A 15247-nucleotide genomic window follows, 5' to 3' on the forward strand; every position below is an offset into this window, starting at 1 on the left:
TGAATTTCTTAAATATAAATTTGGATTTTCCTAATTTCCAATTGAATTGGAATTGCATTTATAAAATAAATTTTGGTTAAAATTTTATAAAATTAACTCATTTTAGATATACATATGTATTTATATGTTACACATATGTTTGTGTGTATGTAAGTGTATGGACCTGATCGCAAAACAATTTTAAAATTTTTGTTTTTTCAAATAATTTTTAAGTCATCGATCGTATTTCTAAATCAGGTCCTATATATTTTGAAATGTTAACATTTTTATATATTTGGTTCAATATATCTCATACTACCAACACATAAACATTTTATAAATAGTACTATTTATTTTTATTTATTATTGCAATATTTTTTAATTGTATTATATGTATATGTATATGTATGTATCGTTGGAGCGCCTAGAAAAAGGGGATACGTTCATAAATGCTTGGAAAAAAGTCGACTTTTTTTTTCTTCTATAGGCTGGGTCGAATTTTTCATAAAAAATCGTATATCAGAAACGCATTCTACGGAAAATTCTAATAAATTTTCCCCACGAAACCATAGGTCTAAAATCAAATCCTATCTTTAGCATTTCGACTTTTATCCAATAAAAATATATACTGAATGAATGAAATGAATACATTGGATAAAAGTCGAAATGCGAAAGATAGGATTTCATTTTCGACATATGGTTTCTTGAGGAAACTTTCTTAGAATTTTCCGTAGATTGCGTTTCTGCTATACGATTTTTTACTTTTTTATCGTCCATACAATTCGACCCGGCCTAATATACATATAGCTGTGTGGTTTAAGCGATGATCGCCTGTTTGAAAAAAGTTTTTTTGGAAAAAAATGTATGAAACTTTTAGTAAGAAGTAAAATTTTTGAAAAACATAGTTCTTTTTCTAGGCTCAGTAACGATTTGCATGAACATGCACCTTCCTAAGTATATTATTATGTATTTTAACATGTACTTTAATTAATTAATATCTTTGTGTTTCTTTGGCAGTGTGTAAAACTAAAAATTTCGAAAAATATTGTATTCTATTCATTTATATACTCGTATAGCTTTTGTGCAGATATTATTTATTGATAATTAATTAATTGTTTATGTTTCTGTAATATCTTCGGGTACATATTAGGAATGTACTACTTATTATTATTGTTATTATTTGTATTTTTATTAAGCGTGTTCGATTACAAAGTTTTATTCAAATTAAAAATTTCAAAAATAAATGTGTCATTTTCGAAACCTGTGCAGCTAGTGAGAAGGAATATTATTGCAGGTATTTTTGTTTTTGTTCAAATCAAGAATGCAAAACATAAGAAAAATTTAATTTATTAGTTTTTTTTTTATTTACAACCATGTTGAACGATTTAAAAATAATAATTAAGAATTAAGAAGAGTAAAGACAAATAATAAAACGTTGAATTTAAGAATTAAAAACGTCTCTGTGGTAGACTAAACCCAACACCATACAATACAGTGTAGCGTATGTATATTGAATACACAGAATAATAATGAAGTAAAACTTATAAATATAGCAAGTTCCATATTATGGACTTTAAATTAGGATTCAAATGCATAAACATGAAATAGACTGATCCAAATGGCAAAAATTGCAATTTTCGGATATAAAATTGCAATTTTGTTCATAAATCCTGGACCACTTTAGTGTACATTTTATATACGTCGCGTCGTAGGACCTAAATACAGTTGAATCATTTGAAAATGTCCATTTCCTAAAATGTAACTTTATTGTTTTTTTTTTTATCTTTCTTGATCACAAAGTATGTACTAGATATATAAACCTCTAATAAAAGTAAAATTAAAAGAAAATTAATATAAAATATGTATGTAAGTATGTATATAAATAAATGTATATAGGTATGTATGTACACACTAAAATTAAATAACAACAATTTATAAAATACATGTTTTTGTTAATACTAATACTAATATGTATGTATATTAAATGATTACTGATGTACGTTTAACGATTTTGTTTAAATAACACAATATTAAAATTTGGCATTCTTCTTTTTACAAACAACGTACCACCGTTTAGATAGATGGTCACTTCTTACTCACTCACAGGTTACAGTTCCACTTTGTGTTTAATTTTTAATTGTGTGTTATTTAAACAAAATCTATACGATCCTAGGGATTGTTTGCATTATTTGATATCTGAGCATTTTGCCGTCTCAAATCGGAACTAATTAGAGCCGTAATGATCGTGCCTACAATCAGCATTACAGCCATTGTTATATTTGCCGTTATATCGTCATAATCACTGAACAGCCAGGAATAGAGGGACGTAAAGATGATGCCAAAGACCTGTGATGAGGCATTTAAGAGACCGGATGAGGTACCTTCCGGTTCCGGGTATGTTAGCTCAGCACCAAATTCAAAACCAACCGGCAAGTAGCCAGTCATGAAAAAGCTGCAAAGTAAAAACAAATTTTATCGTTAAATTTTATTATCACTTTATTAGTATATAATCCTATTAATATTGGGTGTATGACTTAAAAATGAGGGATTTTTTAAAATTTTCTGGTTTAATTTTGAAACATTTGTACAATATAAATATGACGTTTTCCGATTTTTCTGGCATACTATGGATTCCGAGCCAAAAGAACTGCTCATCTTTTGAGGCGAAGAACGAATCAAGCCAATTTCGGATACTCTGTTCTGAAGTGAACTGTACAGGTTCCCTGTTCTTACCAGCAGCTCATAATAGATAGGTTCCACCTTTTGGTCCCACCAAATACATATCATTTCCATAGCGTCATGGATATTTGGCTTTAGTGCCAACTTGACTGGTATGCCATTAAAGCCACGATAGGGCCCAGAGGGACAAACTTATGGCGTATAATTTTCACGAAAATATACTTTGTTGATTAAACATTTTTTTTGCATCGAAAATGTCGAATTTTGTTCCAACAAAACGTCATATGCTGGAAGTTTTGCTTTACTTCATTAATTTGACTAAAAAAGTGCGGCTGAAGTACACCGATTGCTCACCGGTTTCAACGTGCGAGGGATGGTTTGTTCGGTTCAGAAGTGGTGATTTTGACAAACATCGCCCAGGTCAGCCCAAAAACTTTGAAGACCCAGAATTGGAGGCATTACTCAATGAATATTGTTTCAAACTCAACAAGAGCTAGCAGCATAATTCGTCAAAAAGCAGGGAATTTGTGTACCATACGAATTGAAGCCGAGAGACCTTGAGATACGTTTTTGCGCTATAAATGGAAATCATTTTTGCACCGAATCATTACATGCGATGAAATATGGATCCATTACAATAACCCGAAGCGTAAGAGATCGTATGGGTAGCCCGGCCAACCAGCCGAATCGTATTTGTATTTGGTGGGAACCTTTACAGAACGCAACTGATTCGTTTGAAACGAGCATTGGAAGGAGGGACAAAATTCCTTCATGACAACGGCCACATGTTGCGATACCTATTAAAAACTACTTAGAATGAAGTGGTTGGGAAGTTTTGCCTCACCCGCTTTATACTCCAGACCGTGCCTTGCCCGACTACTATTTGTTTCGATTGATGCAGAACGCTCTCTCTGAGTAACAGAGTATCCGATATTGGCTTGATCCGTTCTTGGCCTCAAAAGATGAGCAGTTCATTTGGCTCGCAATCCATATGTTGCCAGAAATATGGGCAAAAGGCTAACAATAGCCAATACTTTGAATAAATTTATTTTGTACAGCTATTTCAAAAAACCCAATATATGAAAATTCGTAACCCCCCGGTTATACCTGATAAATTTTTATCATGATAAACTTCAAAATGGTTGTCTAGATAAAAAATTATCAGGTATATTCCCCATTTATTAGTATTATTGCTAATAAATGGGGTATAGATCAGGTATAGACCTGATAATTTTTTTATCTTGATAACCATTTTGAAGTTTATCATGATAAAAATGTATCAGGTTAGATAACTTTGTCTTGACAACAAATGTCATTTATTGTTATGATGAATATTTGTCAAGTATAGACAGGGGTTAATAATTACTTGTTCAAGGGAAAGTTTCAATTAATTAGTGTGACATATTTCGTAAAATATTTCAAGAAGCAAACAAACGTCTTTTTTATACATTTTTGTTTTGTATTCGTCTTAATATCTTATTATTATATTATAGTTTTTAATCATAATTCTGATCCTCACTTACCCCAACAAAGATGCTGTAACATAAACAACTGCAATGCTTCCAGTGTCTAAAGTGAAAGCAAACACCCACATGCCCACCATGGAAAATGCGTATACCGCCAAAGTTGTTTCTCTGCAAAAATTAACAGAAATGAACAATTAGTAATTATTAATAAAATTATTTATATTTAGAAATATCAACACTGAGAAGTTGGAGACGTCGTAACCGACATACATATGTATTTTTCCACATGAAACAATGAAACCACACGATTTCTCACGATCTCACCAAATTCCATTTATATATTGCTCAATTCATTCGAAGTCCATTTAATAAGCTGTCTCAATGGATTGTATCTCGTAAAAAATTAAAAAAAAAACTAACAAACCTGTCAACATCGATTTGTATGACATAAATTTATTATTATTTACCGATTTATCATTTTTTTTTTTTTTGATTTGTCAAAATTGGAACCGTGTTTTTTTTTTTAAATAGAACAATCTATCAGCTTAGTATCCAGTCAAAAAGATTTGATGAAAATTCAAGCACTTGAATTTAAATAGTGTTGCATTTTAAACTCTAAAAATATTTGAAATGCTTTTCAAAAAAAAAAACAAGTAAGAGTGCTATATTCGGCTGTGCCGAATCTTATATACCCTTCACCAAATTATACTTCAAAATTTTAAATATTTTTAGGTAAACAAAATTTAATTTTTTTTCCAGTTGTTTTTTTAATTTTTTGGAAAAAAAAATTTTTCGAATGTTATTTTAAATTGTTTTTTTTTTAAATTTAAAATTTTTCTTTTTAAATTTTAAAATTTTTTTTTTTAAATTTTAAATTTTTTTAATTTTTTTTAAATTTTTTAAAAAAAATTCGGGTTAAAATTTTTTTCACGATTTTGACCCATTGTAGGTCCAACTTACTATGGTCTTATATACGTCGTTGCAAATGTCTTTGAAATATCTATCATTAGATATCCATATTGTCTATATTAATGTCTTAGTAATCCAGATATAGGTAAAAAATAGGTCAAAAATCGAGGTTGTCTTGGTTTTTTCCTCATATCTCAGCCATTTGTGGACCGATTTTGCTGATTTTAAATAGCAAAATTCTCGAAAGCATGTCTGACAGAATTATTGAAGATTTGGATCCCGAAGATATCTGGGGTCTTCAGAAAACTGATTTCAACAGACAGACAGACGGACAGACAGACGGACATGGCTTAATCGACTCCGCTATCTATAAGGATCCAGAATATATATACTTTATAGGGCCGGAAATGAAAAATGTAGAAATTACAAACGGAATGACAAACTTATATATACCCTTCTCACGAAGGTGAGAAATATATTTTCTAAAAATATATATTCATTTTCTAAAGCTCAATCAAACATATTTTTAAAAAACTTTGATACGATTTTTAAAAATATTGATTTATTTTAAAGAAAGTTATAGCATTTGACAATATTTCGTAAAAGATATTAAATGATTACATAAATACATCAAAAATGCTAAATAAAAATTTAATATAAACCGGTTAACCGGTTTTTTGAAGACAAAAACCGAAACCGTTTAACCGGTTTTTTAAAAGACAATAACCAAAACCGGTTTTTTCAAAAACACATTTTTTCGGTTAAACCGGAAATTGGTTTTTCAAATTTGCCAGTTTTTTGGACACTCTATACTGGACTCTAGGCTGAAATTTAATTTGTTTTCACCTTGAAATCCATCAAAAAAATTACAAAGGCGAAAATACCTAATTTATTCACGGTTTATGAAGGATTCTCCTCATAGATAAAACTCAGTGATTATTATTTTATTTGAGTGACTATGAGTTGGCACATGACTTATTTATTAACTTACTTGAACTTGTGTGATTTATCCAAAACGATACCGGACACAACGGATCCCAGCATACCAGATAGAACAATTGCTAAACCTATGCGACCAGTGTCCACTTCATGTCCTGGGTAATACTTAAGAACCACCTACAATAAAAACAACAAATTAATTACGAGTTCATATTTATACAGAAATAATGAATTGTTCAACCAACCGGATTGAGTAATGTTGATATCGCATAAAAGACCCCAACATTCATGCCGTATGAAATCAAAAGTAAGATGTAGTTGCGATTCGACATTAAATTCTTCAATGACTGTGTAAAAGTAACTTGATTTTGAGCTTCTATTGAACCGGGCAATACCACCTTTTGGGCGGCAGATGGTGGTGTGGGCGGTTTGTCTTGGAAAACTGTAGGATTTTTAAATGAATTTAATTTACAAGTAGTATTTAGTATAATAACGTGAAATGGTATATAAAACTTACATAGAACCATTAGAATTACCAGCACTGTTGTTATTCCTGCCACATAGTTAAACATCCATTGCAAATCATTACCCACGAGTTCCAAGTCATCTGCATTCGTCACCAACATAGGCGGTAAAACAAAGCCAATAGCCACTCCCAGCTAAAAGTAAATGAGATATTGATTAATTTTGAACACGGTAATTTATGGAGCGATAATAGATGTATACATTTTCGATAAAAATTAAGATTGGCTACCGGATCAAAACCGTAAAAAGTAACAGTAATCTAGATTATATCGGTAACGGTGATTTAGCGGTAACGGTATTTTGGTTGGCAACCGATTCAAATAGTAAAAAGGTTACGGTTATGGTATTTATGGCAACTTGGCGATAACTGTAATTTTATCCTGAATTATATTATTAATAACTTTACAAAAATATTATTATATTGGGTGTATGACTTAAAAATGCGGGATTTACAATAGATGGCGTATCTTTTAAACGCAGTTTTTTTAATATCATATGTCATTTTGAAGGGTACATATCTGTCATTTATTCTCTCCCAGGCCAGACAAAAAAGTTTGAAGACCAAGAATTGGTGGCATTACTCCATGAATATTGATGTCAACCTCATCAAGAGCTTGCAAAATCGTTGGATTCAGCTAAAAACAAGAAATTTGGATACCATACAAATTGAAGCCGAGAGACCATGACATACGATTTGCATGTCCGAAATTATGCTTGAAAGCTATAAAAGAAAATCATTTTTGCACCGAATCCATTACGATAACCTGAAGCGTAAGATAAACCGGCCAACCCGCCGAATCGACACCAAATATCCATGGTGCTAAGATAATGCTCTGTATTTGGCGGGAGTAAAAGTTTCCTATCTATTGTGAGCTGCTGAAATCTGGCTAGACCATTACATAGAACCTCTACCAAACGCAACTGATTCTTTTGAACAGAGCATTGCCCGAAAAACCCCCAGAATATTCGGTAAGACATGAAAAAGCTTGGACACATGTTGCAATACATATTAAAAATTATTTAGAATGAAGTGGTTGGGAAGCTTTGCCTACCCGCTTTATAGTCCAGACCGTGCCCCGTCCGACTATTATTTATTTCGATGGATGCAGAACCCTCTCTCTGGGATACGCTTCACTTTAGAACTGAGTATCCGAAATTAATTTGATTCGTTCTTGGCCTCATAAGATGAGCAGTTGTTTTGACACGGAATCCATATGTTGCAAGAAAGATATGAAAAGGTCATAGCTAACAATGGCCAATAGATTAAATAAATTTATATTGTACAAATGTTTCAAAATAAAACATAGAAAAGCACATAGAAAAGCACACATCTTATAAATAATGTATGGCCAAGGCATTATTCACAAATAAGATGTTTTCAAAAACAGTTTTTTTTGAAAAATACTTACATTTATTTTTGTTTACAAATGTTATTTTCAATATTATTTCTTATAGAAATATGCCTTTAGTATGTACATGAAAATATTTCACTCTTGTATTAAATTCCACTTAAATCAAAATCAAGGTTCAATCATGAAAAATGTATGCAAATATTTTAAATACACTCCAGTTATAATGACAATTGGCGGTTGCCGGTTAAAAGTGAGAATATCAAGGCTAAATAAATGGCTTAAATACGAGTACCAATACTACTCGTATGCAGATGTTGTTCACCGTTTCTAATCATTTAAGCAGATTGTTAAAATTAAAGAAATTAATTCTGTTGACATTTGCATAAAATAGCAACTAACAACAAATATTAAAATACATTGTTGTTTAATTTGAACTCATGGTATTGTAAATGCATTCATTCATATTCACACAATATAAAGAAAGTACTCTCTCTATAAATACATAAATAAATGAAAACTGAACAAGGGAAATATTGAAAAATATTCAAGATTACTTGCACGTTGTATAAGGGTGTCATTCTTATGCAAGAACGTTCGAAAGTTTGTGTACATTTAGCAAGTGTTATTTGACTTTTGCCACTTTTATATACCCTGCATTCCTTGGATTGTTTGCTACTTCTGCATTGACAAATGTGACTAAATAGTTACAAAAAGATCTTGGTATGTTCGTTATTGCTAGTGCAAAAGTAACTGCAGGGTTTAGTATAAATTAGACTTTCTTACCATTCTTACAACTACAATATAAAAGGGGGTCTCCACGCGCCAATTATGTTTTCAACTGTCAAATTCTATTGCCAACACCATATACGTGTGGACCCCGGAAACATTGTTTAATCTTTTTTTGAAGAAATAATGTTCAACTTTTAATGTTTTTAATTTGCAAAAACAAATAGAACAAAAGTAATAATGTTAAAAAATTCAAGTTCTCCACCCCTTGAACATAAACATAAAGTTAAGAAATAAAAATTACGCGTGGAGACGGTGACTAATTGAATTATAGATTTTAGAATAAAAATAAATCGCTTAGTTAAAATACGAAAAGCAGTAATGAAAAAACATAAACCATTTTTAGTCTAAAATAAATATAAATTTGTTATTTTTACTTTCTGCAAGTCTTATTTATTCATCATGTATTGGTTTCAAAGTTTTCAAAAATATTATTAAACATTTGTTCAAAACAAAGTGATTTATTTCTATTAAGAGTCTATTTCTATTATGATTTGTTGCACTCACCTGATTACCGAAAACACCAACACTGCACGCTGAAGAAACTTGGTCGGGACCAAACCATACTGCTGCTAAACGAGCCGGCAATGATAAAATACAAACCTATAAATTGTATAAAGAAAAACAAATTCAATTAAAACAAGTAAGAGAGCTATATTCGGCTGTGCCGAATCCTTTATACACTTCACTAAATTATACTTCAAAAAAAAATTTTAATATTTTTAGGTAAACAAAATTTATTTTCTTTTTCAAAGTTATTTTTTTTGGAAAAATTATTTAATTTTTTTTTTTAATTTTAAAAGTTTTTGGTTTTTTAATTAATTTTTTTTGGTGAAAAAAAAATTAGGGTTAAAAAATATTTTTTACGATTTTGACTCATTGTAGGTCCAACTTACTATGGTCTTAATACGTCGTTGCAAAAGTCTTTGAAATATCTATCATTAGATATCCTTATTGTCTATATTAATGACTATAGGTCAAAAATAGGTAAAAAATCGAGGTTGTCCTGGTTTTTTCCTCATATCTCAGCTATTTGTGGAACGATTTTGCTGATTTTGAAAAGGAAACTTCTCGAAAGCATGTCTGACAGAATTATTGAAGATTTGGATCCCGAAGATATCTGGGGTGTTCAGAAAATTGATTTCAACAGACAGACGGACATGGCTTAATCGACTCCGCTATCTATAAGGATCCAGAATATATATTTTATAGGGTCGGAAAATTATATTGTGGAAATTACAAACGGAATGACAAACTTATATATACCCTTCTCACTAAGGTGTAGGGTATACCACATAATAAATAGACACTAGTTTACAAGGTTTTTGTTCATGATGTGAAACATGAAACATATGTATGTATGTATATAAGGGTTTGTTATTCGGGAAAAATATGTATAATTTAAAAGATATTTAAGTGTGATATTTTGGATTTTTACCCTGATTTTATTTTGTAAGCTCCATACGTATAAACCTTTTCCAAAATATCAATCCATCTAGTCAAAATTTTAAAATGAATTTGAAAAATTTATATACATATTTTGACAAAAATGAAGCCTGTTTTTTTTACTAATAATAATTTTTTAAATCAAAGTTTAATTTAGTATTAAAAAAATTATAATTTCCTCCCGGGAAGTGAAAAAGTCCGGGAAATTAGGAACCCTATTGGAAAACAAAAAAATACTACCTAGCCTTTGTTAAAATTACATGTTTCATACAATGAACAATTAATATTTTTTTTAATTTAAATTTAAGATTTCTATAAAAAAAATATTTCTTACCTGAGAAAGAGCAACTATACTTTGACCCGCAAAGCCTACAAAAAATAAATCAGGACCAACTGAAAAAACTTTAATCCATGCTCCAATACAAGTACCAATCACACCGACCAAAGCAGTAATACGGAGACCCTAAAAACGAGATTAATATAATAATAATTCTAATAAATAAATTAAAATAAATTGATAAATATTTGGTTTTAGCTAGAACAAATCAGCAGGTTATAGATAGTACTTTAAAATCTAATAATTTGAATAAACATAATTACCATTTTGTCTAAGAACCAACTTCCGGGAAATATCAATGGTATATACAATATCATATATATCATTGATGTCCAGTCAATCCATTTGTCACTGACACCATAATATCTTTAAAAATAAATTAAATAAATTTCGATCAAAAAGAAATTTAATTTTCCCACTAAGCCAGTAATTTCTACAAATAGATATCTGCTGTGTAAAATACCTAGTAGATATCTTTCAACAATTATGGGTGTATTATAGATGGCAACCTCACTAAAGTTGCGTTATCAGTTTCCAAAATGGTATTACAGATAGCTACTGACTGAAGTTCAGTTACCACCCATAATCGACTCATTAGGTATCTAAGGTGTGAAACCTAACAGTTTCAAATCAATATCTATGGGTTAAAATTACCAAACTCTTTTTATTTGTTAAAATCACGGGCATTAGTAATAAATATGGGGCGGATTTTCGAGCATTTATAAATAAAATTATGCACCTAAAAATATGCAAGAGATTTGTTAAACAAACTGTTACTAAAATAAAAATAAATGGTTTTCATCATTTAATAATTTTTTTTTCATAAACCATTTTTAGGCGCATAATAGTAATAAATAAGAAATATTTATTTGACATACCTGCTCACAATGTTATTAATAATACTATATTGGATCCATTGCATTGAATTGGAGGCCGAGTAAAAGGCGAATAATATTAAAACAGCCCATCTGCGTTTGTAAACTTTATACTCTGTAAATAAATTATAATTATAAATCAAACTAACATATTAAAAATATATATGAATCATAGCGATCGTAATACACTAGCTGACCGAAACATTAATTTAAATACACGTCAACGATACGTCTGGACTAACTGATGGTGATTTTCTGCAGAACAAACACATTTATTTGCTTGTTTCTTTTTGTACAAGTAAAAAATGTTCGTTGTATTTTTAGAAGCCTAAATTCATGCTAAAGTTTTTTTTATATGCAATGTCTAAGTGTATGCTACTCGTACTAATATTTATACTTGTGTATATATACACATTGCATACACACAGGCGTAGACACAATACCAATACATTTTAGGGAAATAAAAAAAGGGACATTCTCACTTTTTCCCTTTCATGGATGCGTACCTGTATGCATGTATGATAGTACTTTTTGTATCTCAATGTAAAAATAAATATATGTATGTATGTATGGATATGAATACGTACAAACATGTGTTGATTATATCTAAGGTCAAGAGCTTTTTGATTTCCTAGTAAAAACATGATGCTGAATGCTAAAATAACAAAAACATCATCATGACACTACTACCAACAACCAACATTTTTCTTTTATTTTCTTTGTGTTTTTCTCTTCTTGTCTTTCATTTTAGGTCAAGTTATGTGCAAGCACAACAACGTCACTTGTTTTCTTAATTGTGTCTAAAGCGAGAGAAGCAATGTTTTGGAAAATTATGAATAAATTTCCTATTACCTTCATTACCCTTAGCAATGGATGATGCATCCTTTTCCAGACCATCTTTTGGTTTAATTAAATCTGTTGATTTGCTGGGAGCCAAATATGGATCAGATGTTTCACTTATACTTGATGTTTTCAAATCCATTTCTGTGTGGCTAGACCCTTTTGTGCAATCTGTTCAAATATGCCACTTCAATTTAACTGTTCAAATATGAATTATTTGAAGATTCCTTCCATTCTCAAAACAAGGACCTTGAGTGAACCAACCGCAATTCTGATGATACTGATGAGATTGTAACTGTTTGTTGACTCAATGAATGTCTAGGTTACGGAATTAGTTGAAGGTGGATAGTTCGTATTTGTTCTCTGGTGGATGGATAGATGTGTGCTGTAAGCAAAGAAAGAGCTATTATTGTATAAATAAAAAAATAGCTTCAAATGTTAAGAGAGCTAGAGATAATATTAACATGTTAGCTTATTGCATGATACAAATTGCAAATTATAATCGTACTGTTTATCATAAATTTGTTTTTTATTTAATTTTCCCAAATCAATTATATTTAATTGCTTTTATTTGTATGGCTTTTTTTATATACTATTCTTAATTATGAAGTAACAAAGGTAGTTTGAATTAATTAAGATTTTTCTTTGTAGTTTGATCGTGGATATCAAAGGCTATTTTAATATCGATAGTTTTATGGTTTTCTCTTATTTCTTGTATTAATCCAATGATTATGATAAATGATGTGGTGCCACTAGGTATAATCCAAATACCTGATCATTTATTTGATATCAGATGGCGTTACTATACTGTCGACAATTACTCGAGTTTAATTTTAATTGAATGAAAGTTTACTGTTATTACTATTATTATTCGAGTGATCGATTAATGTTTTAAATTTCCACGAATATTCGAACGAATAAAGTCTAACGTTCTTATGTACACGACAGTTATAAAACCAATATGACATGCACGATCTTCTTCCAATATAAAACAGCTACATAGAAACATATCTAGACTGTTAAGTATAAAAATAGGAATCTCAATATCCCAACAATATGAGAGGAGATCCCTGCTGGGGAGTTCCTATCATTTGAGGGTCACAGACGTTTTAGAATAATGGAAATCTTAGACCCAATCTTATATACACTTCAGCAAATTGTACTTCAAAATAAAAATTTTAGATATTTTTAGGTAAACAACATTTTTTTTCCAAAGTAGTTTTTTTAATTTTTTGGAAAAAAAAAATTTCGAATTGTTTTTTAATTTTTTTTTTTTTTATTATCTAGATTAATGACTTAGTAATCCAGATATATATATCTGCCATATCTCAGCCATTTGTGGACCGATTTTTTCGATAGCAACCGAGCCGGAAGAATTCCGGATATATTGATGTATGAATCGGAAAGTTGATTTCAACAGACAGACGGACGGACGGAAGGACATGGCTTAATCGACTCCGCTATCTATAAGGATCCAGAATACATATTTTATATATCCTCCTCACGAAGGTGAAGGGTATAAAAAGAAAACATTTTCCATTCAATTTACAGTGTCTCAGTTGATGCTTATACTGGTATTTATTTTAAATATGGGGGTTTTTCATGTGGGATTCACTTCACATATAATGAATAAAAACGATTTTAAATTATAATAAAAATGTACATATTTAAAAGACGTTAACAAAATAAGAGATCAATCAGTAGACAAATAATAAATATGTACTAGTAATTAAAAAAAAAACATTTTATGGTAATTTATCCTAATAAACTTTACTAACACTGTGCTACAAAAAACGATTTAACAATTGTAAAGAGCTATGACACGCAAATTGTTTTTTATAACACATTTAAAGTTCTATTTATGAAATAACTACATGCAAAGTGAGCTTAATCATATGATTATGGTTGTTGAAATAAAATGTATTTAAATACATTTTTTTTAAATCTTAACTTATTCTGAATGAAATAAGTTATCTTATACATAAATCGAGTGTCTTTTTATACTCTTCACCATGAGTGGCAAGGGTATATATAAGTTTGTAATTTCTGGATCGTTGAAATCAACTAGGGATGCCAAACGGGACTGGGTTTTACAAATCCCGGGATTCGGGATTTTAGAAATGTAAATTTTTCGGGACTTCGGGATTTTAGTTAAACGTCAAAAACATAAAATTCAACAATAAAAACTATTAATTTCATACGTTGTAAGTACTCTGAAATTATACTGTAAAGTACTGCGGAAATCGGGTTACATTTGCCCCTAGTCCCCTTCAGAAAATAACTTGAACATAAATTTCGTAAAAGTATAAATTGTGTAAAAGCCTGTCAATGCAAGGGAGACGTGCTACTCCCTGATTCAAATGAAAAAATCTGGCTGCGTTTGGATTTGAAGCGAGATTAGTATTATAAATATGCTGAAATTTAGCTTTCTAAGTATTTTGGGTGCTTCAAAAGTCTTCCTAAAATATCAAAAATCTCATAATATTTCGGGATTTGTTAATCCCGAAAAATCCCGGGATTCTTTTTCACAAATCCCGGGATTCGGGAAATCCCGATCCCGAAAAATCCCGGGATTTTCGGGATCGGCATTGGCATCCCTAAAATCAACATACTTGCATACATGATTCATATATCAATATATTCGCTATAGACCAGGTTCGGTTTTTATTTAAAAATCGAGAAAATCGGCCAACAAGGAATAAACCAGGACAACCTTAATTTTTTATCTATAGCTGGATTACTAAAGGTACGGTCACACATGGCAAATATTTACTCAAAAAAGCGTAACCAATTTTTTTAGCACAAATTTGTTTGGCGTGTTTACACTTACAAGTGTTTTGTAAGATCAAACAGCATGCTGTTTGATCTTTGATGCTGCAGCATCAAATAAAATAAAACTAAATATTTGTTTTGAATTGTCTTAAGTAAAAGGAGTTTTTGAAAATAAATTAAAATATATTTTATTTAGCGGTTACGTCTCTTTCGTCAAATGTTTGCCATGTGTGACCCTACCTTAAGTCATTAATATAGACGATATGGTTATCTAATGAAAATACTTTGCAACGACATACATACACTGATGGATAAAATTCACCGCCATTTCCTCTTTAGGAT

At 30.3% G+C, this 15247-nt stretch overlaps 1 protein-coding gene across 1 annotated transcript; it reads right to left on the reverse strand.

The window, feature by feature from the left end:
* Window positions 1-1319: 1319 nt before the first annotated feature.
* HisT (Histamine transporter) lies at window positions 1320-12518 on the reverse strand. The gene is made up of 10 exons (XM_065513180.1): window positions 12146-12518; window positions 11297-11408; window positions 10682-10784; window positions 10416-10544; window positions 9143-9238; window positions 6490-6631; window positions 6218-6414; window positions 6025-6149; window positions 4182-4292; window positions 1320-2431 (listed from the first exon to the last, which is right to left on the reverse strand). Exons 1-10 carry the CDS (start codon window positions 12273-12275, stop codon window positions 2149-2151), a joined length of 1428 nt encoding a protein of 475 aa, XP_065369252.1. The 5' UTR covers window positions 12276-12518; the 3' UTR covers window positions 1320-2148.
* Between the last annotated feature and the right edge of the window lie 2729 nt (window positions 12519-15247).

This window comes from Calliphora vicina, chromosome 5 (genome assembly GCF_958450345.1).
Source record: "Calliphora vicina chromosome 5, idCalVici1.1, whole genome shotgun sequence".
In the NCBI taxonomy this organism is placed as follows: Eukaryota; Metazoa; Arthropoda; class Insecta; order Diptera; family Calliphoridae; genus Calliphora; species Calliphora vicina.

Bases quoted from the DNA above. Each gene is read 5' to 3' on its own strand.
- HisT (XM_065513180.1), bottom strand. From the start codon at position 12,275: ATGGATTTGAAAACATCAAGTATAAGTGAAACATCTGATCCATATTTG. The intron at 11,409-12,145 runs GTAATAGGAAAT...ATTTATTTACAG, and splicing joins CATTGCTAAGGGTAATGAAG to AGTATAAAGTTTACAAACGC. The intron at 9,239-10,415 runs GTAAGAAATATT...TACAATTTATAG, and splicing joins GTATAGTTGCTCTTTCTCAG to GTTTGTATTTTATCATTGCC.